This window comes from Podarcis melisellensis (assembly GCF_964234715.1).
Source record: "Podarcis melisellensis genome assembly, chromosome: 6".
Classification (NCBI taxonomy): Eukaryota; Metazoa; Chordata; class Lepidosauria; order Squamata; family Lacertidae; genus Podarcis; species Podarcis melisellensis.
The window spans coordinates 73,566,483-73,581,088 of record NC_138538.1 but is presented as its reverse complement, the minus strand read 5'-3'; the positions used below and the strand labels follow the sequence as shown (position 1 = coordinate 73,581,088).

At 40.6% G+C, this 14,606-nt stretch overlaps 1 protein-coding gene across 2 annotated transcripts in view; it reads right to left on the bottom strand.

Annotated features, from left to right (window-relative positions):
- The window catches only part of DPYD (dihydropyrimidine dehydrogenase), a 505,368-nt gene that overhangs the window by 246,984 nt on the left and 243,778 nt on the right, over window positions 1-14,606 (bottom strand). For both annotated transcript variants that reach the window (XM_081914137.1, XM_081914136.1), the window contains exons 11-12: window positions 13,908-14,118; window positions 2,234-2,418 (exon numbers count right to left, since the gene is read on the bottom strand). In XM_081914137.1, the coding sequence (XP_081770263.1) occupies window positions 2,234-2,418; window positions 13,908-14,118 (396 nt within the window). The remainder of the gene's footprint in view (window positions 1-2,233; window positions 2,419-13,907; window positions 14,119-14,606) is intronic.

Sequence of the window (14,606 nt, the reverse complement as noted above, 5' to 3'; positions counted from 1 at the left end):
CACCTCATATATTGAGATCCATCATTGAGAACCATCACTCCAGTTACTTATCAACTGGAGATCTGCTTAACATGAGTAGCCAACCTCTTTTGGCCTGTGGCACACCTGGAAGTTTGGAATGTGCCAGGAGTGGCAGAAACAAAATGGCTGCCATGGGGATGTGACATAACGGAAATAGTTTACACATCTGCATGAGCGGGAAAAAGAGACAGTGGTACAAAATGGTTTGTGGACACATGCCCCATCAGCTCCCCATGAATGGAAGAAAGCCAGTAACACCAGCCATTCTCATATTTGCTCATAGAGAGAAGCTATTTGCACCTCTTCTCTGTTCAGAACAGAAGAGAGACTGAGCCAGTGCAAACAGGAACGGATCAGGTACAGCAAACAAACACTCTCTCATGTAATGTGGATTTCTGAGGGGGTATTTACTAAAACCGTTTGTGGGCACCAGGGGAGGCCACATTGCCACCTATGGGTACCTTGCTAGCAACCCCTGGATGGCACAAACTTATCCAATGAATAATAAAGATAATGGGCAACTAAGAATTGGCTGGAAACACTGCTATCGTGAGCTGACGGTTTAAATTATTTTCCTGGTCTGGAATTTATTTTATTTTTGAGGCAAAACTACCAACAAATCATTATGGAGGTGGGTCTTAATATGAGTACAAAAGAGCAGGAAATGTTTCCACACTAATCAACAGCATTTTCTTTTTGTTTTAAACCAAGCCCTCTCCCCACCAGCATTCACTATTTGAACAAGGATATTTTCCAGCCTGAATAGTTAAAAATGAAATTTTCGGTACCACTTTTCAGTTCCAAGTTGTTAGGAAAAGCAAGGCCACTGTATTTCTTCCTTCCTTTTTCATTAATGACATTTCTTTTAAGGATATTCCATGTTCTACAAACTGCATCTTATGAATGGTTTACAAGAAGGCCTATGCAAGACAGCCAAACGAACATGCATGCCTCTCATGTATCCAGTCAGAGAATTTGTTCCTTTGCCTATTTGAGCATATTCCTTACACACATTTTCCTTTCTTTTCCCCCTCTTGTATAAATTTCTGTCCACAAGCAAGGGCTCTCTTGCCTTCCTCCTGTGGGTCTCTTGTGTGACTGCCAAATTTATCTGACAGGTAGGCAGCTTGCTTTGTGCAGGTGCCCTTGTTTTGTATGTGTATATGTATTTTAGAAAGTGATGGTGTGATCACACCCTGTACATAATAATTTCTGCCCCAGGTGACAACGCTAAAAGTATTTTTTTAAAAAACCCAAACAAAAACAAAACAAAAACTTCCATGCTGCTCAAAACACTGAGATCCTTTAATATTTATAAGCTATTTCCCCATCCAATTACTTGAGTAAAGTGTATTATGCAGTGTATTATGCATTAAGTTGCATCCCCTTTGGGTACAAATAAGAATTGTTAACCAATGAGAATTACTTAATTTTTTTTAAAGCACACTAATCAAACCAAGCAACCAACCAACCAACCAACCAACCAACCCCTAAACAATAATCCAGGCCCTCTCTTATTTTCCAGTTTCTATAGCTAATTTGGGGTGGAGAACCTATATCCCTCCATACGTTGTTGGACTCCAGAAGAGGATAAAAAGAGTCTTGATAGAGTGGAAGGCCTATCTGCTGTTTTCACAGTGTTCAAGCACTGTTTTCACCAGTGCTTTTTTCGGGGGGGCTGGGACGCAAAGGTACGCATACCCCTAAACATTTTGTGAACCTTTGTACTTTTGTCCATTTACTGTATTTATTTTCCCTGGTTTGAACTATAAAATGGTGATTTTCCTGAGTCAAAATGAGAGTACCCCTAAACATTTTTTAAAGAAAAAAAAACCACTGGTTTTCACAGTGGTCAGTCAGAAACCTTTGAGGAGCCCAAAGGCAGAATGGGAAGAGAATATCACTCATAACCCTTAGCAATTGGTATTCAGTTCCCTATGGTACTGGATCTAATACAGCCATCATGACTAGTAGTCATTGATATCCTTGTCCTCCATAAATTGGAATATGCTCCAAGCTTGGATAGCTCAGTTGATTAGAGAGTGGTGCTGATAACGCCAAGGTTTGATCCCTTTTTGCGATAACTGCATATTACTACATTGCAGAGGGTTGGACTAGATGACCCTGAAAGTCCTTTCCAACTCTCCATGATTCTGCACACCTGACAGGAGCAATCAAGGTAAAGTCAAAGGAGAGTCCACTGAAAACTCACCTGTAAGTATTTGTGCATGAACCAGGAAGCTTGCTTTCCGTCATTCACTGATTCTACTGTAGTGTTGGCCAGTCCACTAACGTCACCTCCTGCAAAAATCCCTGGTTCACTCGTTTGCATGGTCTCTTGATCAATTTCAGGGAGACCCCATCTGTTGAACTTGAGAGGATGCAGGGCTTCTTTTACTGTTTTGTAAGGAAAGAGGAGGTGGGAGGGAAACAGAAAAAAGTAGGTGACACAGGTATCTACTGTAAGTTTGGAAAAACTGTTTGTACACATGTATTTTCAGATACCTCTTAAAATATCTTAACTAAATTTTTCATGTCAGCTCCTAAAACCAAGAGGAACAGGTTTTTGTCTGTTTTGGAATACCACTGAATGCTGTTTCAAAACAAAATGGCAGATTGGACCTTTCAAAACTGCAGCAATTTAGACACCACTTAAGATACCATAACCAAACTTGGGACAACGTTTCCTAAGGTCAAATATCAGTTGTCTTGTCTTTATTTCGATACTGTTGGGTGCTCTTTTGAAACACAAGGGTGTACTCAATCTTTCAGAGATTTGGACACATCTTAGGATACCATAACCAAATTTGTCATGATGGCCCCTGAGACAGAGGAAGTTTCCTGTTGAGTACCATTGGATGCCATTTTGACTCAATATGGTGGCCTGGACATTTCAAAAAACGCACTCATTGTCAATGTGGGCTGCTGTTGAAGTCTTAGAATTCCCAAGCAAGCTGGATGCTCCTACTATTAACCAACACTTAAAATGTTGCATATTATCAGGTACCTGAAGGACTGTAACACTTCAGACTGCCCATGAGGGGAATCACACAACGGAATGCTCTTTAGCACAAAACCATTCTCTGCATGTATCTCATGAGCATCTCAGAGAAACAACAAGGCCAGAACCTTCCTCACTGAGAATGATGATGATGATGATGATGATGATGATTATCATTATTATTTTGAGGAACTCTCAATATTACGAGCCACTACCTTCAATCAGGTTTAAATCCTTACCAGCTTTTTGGGGAAACTAGGACTCTCTGGTTGTTTGATGACTATCGTCTCACTTTTTTAAAAACTTCTTTTTATTCATTTTCCATAACCAAACAACAGCAAAGAAAGAAAAAGAAAAATAGCCAACACATACCAAGAAAAGAAAAAAAAAAGAAAAAGAAAACATCAACCAAATCAAAACACCTAAACCAACCAAAAAACAAACATTAATTAACAATAAATAACATTTGACTTCCCTCCATCTCGGTTTTGGGTTATGTGAATATTAAATCCATTCTGCAGTTTTTCATTTTTTAGCGTAAACACATCGCAAGGGTTATATTAAACCTACTGTGATTTTTATATCTCTAGAATTTGTTTCCATATATGTTATGAATTTAGACCAATTGTCGATAAACCTTGAACCTTTTTGCTGTCTAATGTTCTGCGTCATTTTTGCCAGATCCATATACTCAAATAATTGACTATCGTCTCACTTTAAGGTAATTGAAACAGTATGTTGCTGTGATTGGAGTAGTAGGCACTAGCAGACAACATGGTGGGGCTGTGCTGCTCATCTGACCTCCCTCCAGCTTACTCGCTGCTTCATACCAGAAGGAGGAGAGGGGAGAAATAAGGCAACAGTAAGGCCAGTACAGTGCAAACACGCTGGTAGAACCAATCTAGCACTCTTTCTGGTGCATTTCGAGCATGCTGACCTTGCTGCTGCCTCACCTCTTCTTGGTATGCATCAGTGACTCAATTGCCGGGAGGTCAGGTGAATGGCGCTGCCACGTCGCACCATCTGCTGCTGGTAGAAGAGTCTTAGCCTGGAAAGTCTGGTTTCAGATCCCCATTCCTCTATAAAACTCCCTTGGTGACTTTGCATCAGTCATGAACCCTCAGCCTCAACTTCTTAGGGTTTCTATGGGGATAATATGTGGGGTGAGATGTAGATTGCCTTGTATTCTTCGCAGAAAAAAAACAGGGCACATGTGTAATAAACAACGAAGCAATGCATTTATATTTTTTGATGTATCGTTCATTATGGTTTGATGCAAGATGTCTTGGAAAGGTTTTGCCCTGAAAACCGGCAAATAATGAAACAAACAATAGCTATGATAAATTAAACCAGGAAACAATTAGGCAAATAAATAAAGTGGCAAAAAAAGAACGGAAGATTGTTCTCTTGCTCATGGCAAAAAGTAATTTTAACTTCAAAATAATGTCATTTATTCTGCTATAGTTTAAAATTCAGAACAATCTGTCATTTAAAAAAGCACTAGCTCCTTAATTTTAGCCGCATATGAAAGTGCATTTGAGTATTATTTTAGCACATATTGATGCCCTGCATCAAATGAATGACTTTTACGTAGGTATTACTCTATTATGGTACCCGGGTTCTCCCTCCCCCCCCTCTTCCAAGTGACAGGGTGGGAGGGTTTTTTTTAGCATCCCTTGGTGACATACCACACACAGATGCAGATTGCTAAGGTCAATTAAACTGATGTAGCTGTGCTGTCATATATGTAAAAGAGAATCCTGCTAGTATATTTCTCAGTTGTCATTGACTGTGTCAAAGATGTGTTCTGTTTCTACAAGAGATGAGCAGAGGCAGCTGTGTTTTGCCTTGGGAAACCCTCTGTAAAGTCAAAACTATCATTATAGGAAGGGATCAGATTTCCATAATTTCCCATTCTCCATTTCCATGTCAATGAGTTAAATAATGGGATAGAGGGCAACCATGTGTCAAGGGCTTGTTAGTGGGACAGATCAAGTGAAGAGGGGGAATGGACTTCCATGATGGATTTGAAGGAGGAAAGGCAACTGAGGCTGTAGTAGACATAGGGCTGCCCCATAGAAGTTATATGGAGATGCACAGTCAAGGCTTTCTTTCAAACATTTTCTGCAGCTGCTCCAGATGCAGAAGAGTTAAGCCTCTTCAGTCTTTACAAGTGGCTAGATTCTTCAGCCTCAGAGATGATATGGTAAATAAAGTCTATTTGGGTCATGGTCACCACTGTTACTGAAAACACCAAGAGGAGAATCTGTGGGGTGGCAGTGGGTGGGGGAAAGCAAAGCAAATTGGATTTAGACCCTCACACAGGCACTATCTCAAAATGCACGGGAAGGAAGTAATAATTAAGTCCAATATCTCATTTTTTGATACAGTCAACAAAACGCTATTATGACAAATTAATATGACTACCACATAGGGGCTGCTAATACTGATAATGCCAAGCACGAAATGTTTTGAAATCCTGAATGCTAAGATAAAGCACTGATGGCTTAGACAAAAATACCAGGAAAAGAAACTGTTTTGCATGTTTCAGCAGCTAATTTTAAAACTGGAAATACTGTGTCACTTTCAGGATCAGAAGCGATTAGTCTCCTTTAAAGTCCCACCACTTGCAGAAAACTAAACTGAACGGAAGCAAACAAAGCATGCATTTGGTTAAGTCTGCTAAAATAATTTACAAAGTCCCAAGACTAGATTTCTTTTCTCTAGGTATCTGACTTCCAAGCAGCTGAGTTGGTTTAATATTTCTACGGATAAAATAAAGAGGACCTAACGTTCCAGGCTATATTTCCCGAAACCTTAATAGGCACTTCATAGTTGTTGGAGAATGGTAGTTCCGCAACTATAGTAAACAGGAAAAATTGGCTAATTAGAGTATTAGCTGTGTGGTGTAGTGGTTAGGATGCTGAACTTGGGTTCAAATCCTCTCACAGCCCTGAAGCTCATTGGGTGTCCTTGGGCAGTCACAGCCTAACAGGGTTGTTGTGATCATAAAACAGGGAGGGGAAGTTGAACAATGAGCATTACTATCTTGAGCTCTTTGGAGAAGAAGTAGGATATAAATGCAATAAATATTGACCACTACTCTGAATCCAGACACTTGATGTTCCTGTGTGGTTCATCTCGCACAGTCTCACCCCTCCCAGGTTACTGTGGGAGTGGGAGAAAAGTAGCTCTGACACCACTATCAGGAAACAGGACCCTGTTTTCACTATCAAGAAACATTATATTCCACTGCAGGGACAACTTATATTCTTCCAGCAGCACTTGAAAGGCTGCCGGTACTGCGAGTGAGACAATAGCTAAGCAATCTGAACAGATCATTCAAACTGGATGACAGCACGCCAAAGTTACCAAAAAATAGCAGCACAAATGCAGAAACCAAAATAATTTTGTAGACTACAATATAGTTCAAGCTGCTGCGTTCATTGAGCAAATAGACACAAATAGGAAAGCATCAAGCAATTATACACCACTTGACGTGGGGGGGGGGGACGACGACTACGAGTAATATTAAGATATATCGAAAAGCTGGAAAATATTTTAATTAGCAAAACAAATCAAATGGAAAAGATTCCTCAAATAAAGCTTTAAAAGTGACACAGTGTGTGCTTGACTGCCATTACTAATTAGGTATCCATGTAATGTGTGTTCAATTTGGGCTTATTTAAATAGCAGAAATGCTCATTAGCTGCAGTATTTCTGTGAAGCCTCAGTAAACAGTTTAATGGTATTTTATGTTTAACCAATTTCATAAGTTCCTGTAATTTTGGCGTTTGCAGCTCATTAATGTTATTTTTGATATACATCTTGCAGACTTCTTTCACCGAAAACTGGCAGTAATCCCTTGACTGCACTTGGGATATATAGTGACTTCTGCTTAAACCAGAAACGTAAAGAAAGGAGAGGATGGCAGTAACTTTATGATAGAGCCAGTTTGGCTCTTGTGTTGTTAAGGCAAAAAACCCACACACAAAAACACCCTTAAAAGGTTCAACAGAAAGTGACACAGGAGAACATTGCTTTGGAGCCTAAATTGACTGGCTTTCTTAGGGAACTGAAGCAGATAGAAAAGCATATTTCTGAGCTCTTCCTGTAATGTATTGTACAGTTTGCACCACCATTTTGATACATCATAAACGAAGTAAGCTAGATGCAGCTAGGTGATTTTAGACCCTGGTAAGGATGAGTGAATAGAACAATTTCCGTATCTCTTATTATTTTCAAGTCTTACGGTCAGTTCTCCATATTTCCACAGCACCCTTCGCTTCTTCTTTTCTAAGCTTTCATGAAAATTTATCAGCTTTTTAGTGCACCAGCACAGCGTGATGATATAGGTGGCCTGCTAAGGATGGGGGACTTCCTCCATATTCTTTGGGACTTCCTCACCCCCAGACCATCAACCTCAGGCACAACCTGGCCTCTGCTGCTCTTGTAGCCAATGAGATGCCTCTTGTGGCACATTAAGGATGTACAAACTCTTTCCTCAGCTAAACTGATACATTTCTCTAGCCCTATTGAAATTATTTTGTCTTCTCTCAAAATGTCAGGCTTTTCTCCTGAGAAAAACCCTCAAGTAGAATGTACTGTACTTCAAATTTTACCTCATGTCTTATTGGGACAGCAACTTTAGAAGAACATGGATCTTTGTTGCTTCAAATTTATTTAAAACAGGCAGGAGGTGGTAGTGGAGGAAATTTCCATATTCCTTTACCTAAAGAGCTTGTATGCATTATTAACATTTCTTTAATTCTAAAACTGAGACCAAAGCAGCCAAGGTCCACTCATTTCCAGTGCTACTTTTCTAGAAAAAGAGGTGCCAGAACTCACCTTGAACACCTCCCTTGTTCTCTTAAAAAAGAAAGCACGTTATTTTATTATTCAAGAGACGAACAGGATTTTTTTCAGCCAGAGATTGCCAAAACTCAGTTATAGCACCTCTCAATGGCATCCACCTGAGAGGTGCCAGAATTGAGCTCTGGCTGAAAAAAAATCCTGTTCATGTCTTGATTAATAATATAACTTGCTTTCTTTAAAAAAAAAAAATGGGAGGGGAAATGGCTATAGGCCTCTACCTATAAAACTTGTGTGAATTATTTTTTTCTTTATTTCTAAAATTGTGACTGCAATAGTCAAGGGACACTCTTCATGCAATATATTTTCTTGCTTATTTAGGTGTGACATAGTTCCCTTAAGGTATGTACTTCTGGATTCTAAAAAAAACATTATATACATATGTACATATCTATATTCCTCTCTATTCTGTTCTTTACAGCAGCTAATGTGGAAATAAAACACATTATTCTGGGCTCAGGTCTGCTGCCAAACTTAAGATTATCAATGGCCTCTTAGTAAGAGCATATGTGATATCAACTCCTAGTGAAACCTGGCAAATAATGATAAGCAGAAACTCTGAGCATAGCTATTCACAAGGGAGGAAAGCCTATTCTTGTGCAGGTATTGGGGAAATGGGAAATAATAATAATTACAGAAAGATCACGTTGTGCTTCACAGCAACTGTCTGAGGCAAGACGAAGCGGTGCTTAAAATAGCCTCCTAAAGTAACTCGGCTTTTTGTCCCCTGTAAAAATAATCCCATTGAAAATTATGCACTTTCTGTGTTATTTGTAATGGGTGTGCCACGCGAACAAGGCTTTTTTCATGTGATCACGCTTTTACTGAGTTGTTTCACTGAGTTGTTTCAAAGGCATGATAGCAATGCACATACGCAGCAACATATAATGGTGACAATAAACTTTGTGAATTGTGTTGGTATAGCGGAATATTTCCCTTCTGGAAAGTCAGCCTTGTTACAGGATCCCTCTTCAGCAAGGCTATAATGACTTTCATTGTGACGTTTAGCTTATTTTTTTTTTTTAGTTGTTGCTTTGTTAATAGTGCCTCATAGATTGCAATTGCTTCTCTCCTGATTTGTTAATGACTCTATATGGCTTATGCCGTATTTGTGATGTTCTATTATGTCCTATCCTGTTTTTGTTATTTATTGTTTGTAAGCCGCAGTGTTTCCCAAACTTGGGTCTCTAGCTGCTTTTGGACTACAGCTCCCATCATCCCTAGCTACCAAGATGAGTGGTCAGGGATGATGGGAACTGCAGTCTGAAAACACAGCTTGAGACCCAAGTTTAGGAAACACTGAATAATAACAATAATAATATTTTTTTATTATTTGTACCCTGGCCATCTGGTTGAGTTGCTCCAACCATTCTGGGCAGCTTCTGGCATATATCCAAAAACATAATAAAACATTAAATGTTAAAATGGATGAAAAGCAGCATAGAAATATAATCAGTCAATCAGTGGCAAACATTTTCAACAGTGGGGAGTGGCTTCCACATAGTGGCAGGGCATAGGCTATGCATGGAAAAGGTCCCAGGGTTCATCTGTGTGGCATCTTCATGAAGGGGTGGGAAAGATGCTTCTCTGCAACCCTGGAGAGAGCTGTTGCCAGTCAGGGTGAACAATATTGAGATGGACCAATGGACTGACAGCATTATCAGTGTGCATTTCTTGGTACAGAAAGTATTGATTTGATATGTAAAGATCTTTCCTATTCTAATTAATTCGAGAGGGTTTGGAAAGTGTCTCTGTGTGATACAAGCTGGAGATTCCAAGCTGACAAGTAAGTTTCTATTCTGCCTAGGAACAAGCAGAGGTTCCTGATATTTAGGTTATTCCTTCAGAGAAGCTGCACAGCTGGTTTAAACTGGTTCTGTTATCTCTTTCACCCAAGGTCATTCTGACTATAATAATAGGCCAGAAGGAGCCTGAGTTTCACTTTCTCTCTTTCTCTCTCTTTCCTTCTGATGTGGTGTTCTGTACATAGTATGCTTAGTATTAAGGTTTTAGCCCTATTGCAAGTTCTTTTAAGTTTAAGTCAGGTATCCCCAAACTCGGCCCTTCAGATGTTTTGGGACTACAACTCCCATCATCCCTAGCTAACAGGACCAGTGGTCAGGGATGATGAGAGTCGCTAAACATCTGGAGGACCGAGTTTTGGGATGCCTGGTTTAAGTTAAGTCTGCTGCAACTGGATTTCTTATGAACTGTCCTAATCCTGAATGTATTGGATTTGTGACCATTATGCTCATTTGCCTTCTGTAGCAGTAAAGCTCTGCTGGATGAAACACAATTGCCTCTGGTCTATTTCTGGGGAATCCTATAATGTGTCTTAAGTTTATTTATTTATTACTCTTCTAACAATATGTTGGATTCTATCTCTGGATCAATACTGAGCAGAATTCATGATAAGAATAAGGCAGCTTCCTGCACTGTATAAATGGCAACTCTGACTATAGCCAAGAACAGCCCTTTCAGGAGAAAATGGGAGTCCCTGTGGCAACAACAGGAAATTGAAGTGCAGAGAACAAAGGAGGACAACTTTTTGCAGCCGAGAAACAAATATGGGGAAGGGTGGCAGACTATTTGTACTGCGAGTTTTATTGCTGCTCTTTTGCCTTTTTCTCTTTTTCTCCAAAGCAACCTTAAATAATTCATTCCTTAAAAGCTACTAACAAATAAATATTTATCATCACCCTCATCATCTACCACAAATACATTCCTTGTGGAGGCTGCTGAGACCAGGCTGAAATGAGACCTAGTGCAGGGAAACAACAAAACATAATCATGTTTCACAACTATGAGGGGCAAATAGTTTTCGGAGGTGCCCTTTTGAAGAGGCTGGGGGGAACAGGGGGAATCTTTCTCAGGATTCCCCCTGTCTCAGGTGTTATTATCCCCCAGAAACATAAATGTCTCTAGTTATTTCTAAATCACATGAAATAATCACAGTATGTTATCTAAAGATAAATTATTGTCATTATATTTTAAATTTAACCTTGGATATATCCAAGAGCTGAACTTCACTATAAATCTTCCAGCCACACTGGGACTGAAGCAAGGGTGGCTAATCTATAGTCTGTAGGCCATCTATAGGTTCCCCAGGTGATTTATGATGCTCCTGAAAGCCTCCAATAATTTGGCAGCCATGTAGGCAATATTTAAATACACAGAGAGAACGAGAGATCAGATATAGATAAATATATTGATTTAGACACTGGGCAGGAGGTGGTGGGATGAATGTCTGCTGAATGTATGGGTGTGAGTGTGCATGCGTGAGAGATCATGACATGCCAATATGTGGCCCTTGGAAGCATGGCCAACCCTCAATGTGGCCCTCAAGCTGAAAAAGCTGGTACTTCCCTCGACCAAAGTTAGAAATGTCACCCCTGAATGCTTCCAATAATGAAAGTTTCAAGATTCTCTGCCACATCTGAAGTACAGCAGAACATCCTATGCCAAATTACTAATACTGTACACTGGGGAAGGATGAAATGCAGCCCAGGGCCCTCTAGTGGCCATGCCATGGGCATAGAGCAGCCTTTCCCAACCTTGGGTCCCCAGATGTTGTTGCACTACAACTCCCATCATCCCTGGCTAGCAGGGGTTATAGTCCAATGACATCAAAGGACCCAAGGCTGCCATAGAGGCCTCACAATTAGAGGGTACCAAGTAGCAGGGAATCAGGGGCCCTAGATTTCATTTGATGGAACATCACAAGGCTCAGTTCTGCTCAGAAGACCATAATCCTGTTGACCACTCTGATACCACCATTGTCTCTTCTCTTCCAATCTACATTTCTCTATTGATTAATGCTTGTCAGAAAATTAACATGACCCTCCGCAACAACTAGCCATCATATATATATATATATATATATATATATATATATATATATATATATATGAATGAGAGAAAATTGGGATTTAATCAGGTTGCTGGATAACATTTGTTGCTGAGTTCACCACAGGACTACAATAAAAGAGGATAAGCAGAATAAGACCACTAAACTGATTGATATTACAGCTGGATGAGACTATAGACACTACTGGCGTCATTTGGCAAATCTATATTCAGCTTCTTATTTAATAGGTCAGCTTTTCAAATATGTTCTCATAAGATCCAATTAAAGTTAACTTCAGCAATGAGGACTTCATTAGTGATTCAACGGTTGCTCGTTTCTTTTCTCTTCGGGGCATAAGCAACCGATAAATCAAATTCCCTATAAAAAGTTTTGGCAGGGTGGGGTTGGGGATGATAGAAAAGCATAAGAAATATCAGAAGAGCCCAAGTAAATGACACCAAAGGCTCATCTAGCCCAGCACTAAGGGCGTACATTACCTTTTTCCAATGAACAAAGAACTGGATTAAATTAGGCCCATTCAGTTCAATGTTCATGCATACAAAAAGAATACACAGAGGAACAAATTGGTACACATGGAACACCCCCAATCATAAAATCATTCATGTCCATTCATGTGCAAGTGGGGAGAAAATGGGTGATGGTGATAGCAGACCTCACCTCTCTGGGTGTTCAAGCCAGCTGCCATTTTTATATGTCCAAACAAGTTTACATGGTGACTCTCACATGCCTTCATGAATAACTTTACTTCAATGCAAGTTTTCTGGTTCCATCTCTTGGTTAAAGTGCCCAATCTAGACATTTCCCTTGCCAGATCAATGTACAGTGGACGCTTGGGTTGCAAACGCAATCCATGCGGGATGCACGTTCGTAACCCGCAGCATTCACAACCCACAGCAGTGTGTCTGCACATGCGCGGTTGCAATTTGGCACGTCTGCACATGTGCAAAGTGCAATTTAGCGCTTCTGCGCATGTGTGACCGCCAAAACCCGGAAGTAACCCATTCCGGTACTTCCAGGTTTCGGCAGTCCGTAACCCAAAAAAACGCAATCTAAAGCGTCTGTAACCCGAGGTATGACTGTATCTGCTGAAGGGGCCACTGGGTTGCTCACAGCAGTCCTATAATAGCTAAGAGACTTACTGCAGTTGCAACAAAATTCCAAGCAACAGTTACTTTCACGAAGGGGCAATGGCCATGGAAAACAAAGATGGAGCCTTCATCCTCAAAGAACTCACTTCCCTCGCGTTTGGGTGCATCTTCCACAGTGTGGTTCCTTTCCCCTTCCTCAAGGGTTCTAGATCGCACAGGGAACCTACATGACTAGAAAAGCTTCCCCACAAGCCCTTCACATGAGCAATGACTGAGTAAGGGTATAATATATACAGATTTGCATGCATTCTAAAGCAACATGATGAGATGGGCATAGGCATTCACTTTTACAATGGAAAAGGGCAGTAGTGGCTTAGGCGCAGGGCACCTGCTTTGCATGCAGAAGGTCACAGGTTCAAACCCTGGCATCTCTAGTTAGAGCTTCTGCCAGCCAATGTAAGCCAGGGTTTCCCAAACTTGGGTATCCAGCTGTTTTTGGACTACAGTTCCCATCATCGCTGACCACTGGTCCTGCTAGCTAGGCATGATGGGAGCTAGAGATGGGAGCTGGAGACCCAAGTTTGATGTAGACCATCATGAGATATATGAAAGAATGGCATAACTCAGCATAAGGCCACTTCCTATACACAATTAAAAATTGACCTCCCTAACTTGTTCCTTCCTACCTAAGTTTCTTGCAGAGTTGTTAGGGGACAGAAAAGAGATTTAGTGATCTACGTTTTCTACAGAGGAGCAGAATGCAAGTTACGAAAGGAACAAATAAGAAAATGAATGTGCTCTTTTTAAAGAATGAAACTGAGGCAGGAAACAATATTTCAAATCAAATTTCACCCTCCATTCTATTGTAGCCATTTGAAATGTGCACATTCCAGTCATCAAAGCGTTTGTTCTTAGGAATTTAGTACATCCTGGGAGAAAACCCAACCAAAAGTAAGTCCCACTGATTTCAATGTGACAATTATGCATATACTTGAATCAGTGGGATTTAAATGTGCATAACTGCGGCTGGATCGTGCCCCTTGTAACTGAGAAATACCTTTAGGGTCACTTAGGACTGAGCCAAAGGCACTGATCACCACATCGGCTTTCAGGCGGACAATCTGTTCCTGGTCCTCATTCCAGTTTCCGTCTTCATCTTGCTCTGTCCGAACAAATTCCATAGCAACAATCTTCCCTCCTTTCACTACAACCTTCCGAGGGGAAAGGAAGGGGAGAAATTCACATTTTTCTTCTTTTGCAAGATCTACCTGGAAGGGGAAAAATAACATAGTTGCTATTGATTTTTTTAAAAGGTGAATTTGTATGTTGAAAGCTATCTTGAGAGAGTCTGACCCTAAAAGAAAAGTCTACAAATATTCTATATAAATAGATAACACTTGTGTTACTTTCTAACCCTGCAATCCTATTGAAGGCCTCCCAGGAGTGCTGAGTATTTGAATCTCCCTCTTTGAGGATAGAGAGAAAGGTCTACCATCAGAGGTAGAAATCTGGTATCTCAAGATCCACAGCCAGTTATTGTGATACTGGAGATGGCACAGGAGAGATATGCCAGGAGGGTTCTGGGAGGGTCTGTAGGTCCACAGGATTTACAGCCCTCTCTATCCATAACATCCTTCTGGACCGTCTTGAGGGGCTGGGAGCTGGGGGCACTGTCCTACAGTGGTTCCGCTCCTTCCTCCTGGGCCGTGTTCAGAAAGTGGTGGTGGGGGATGAGTGTTCAGACCCCTGGGCTCTC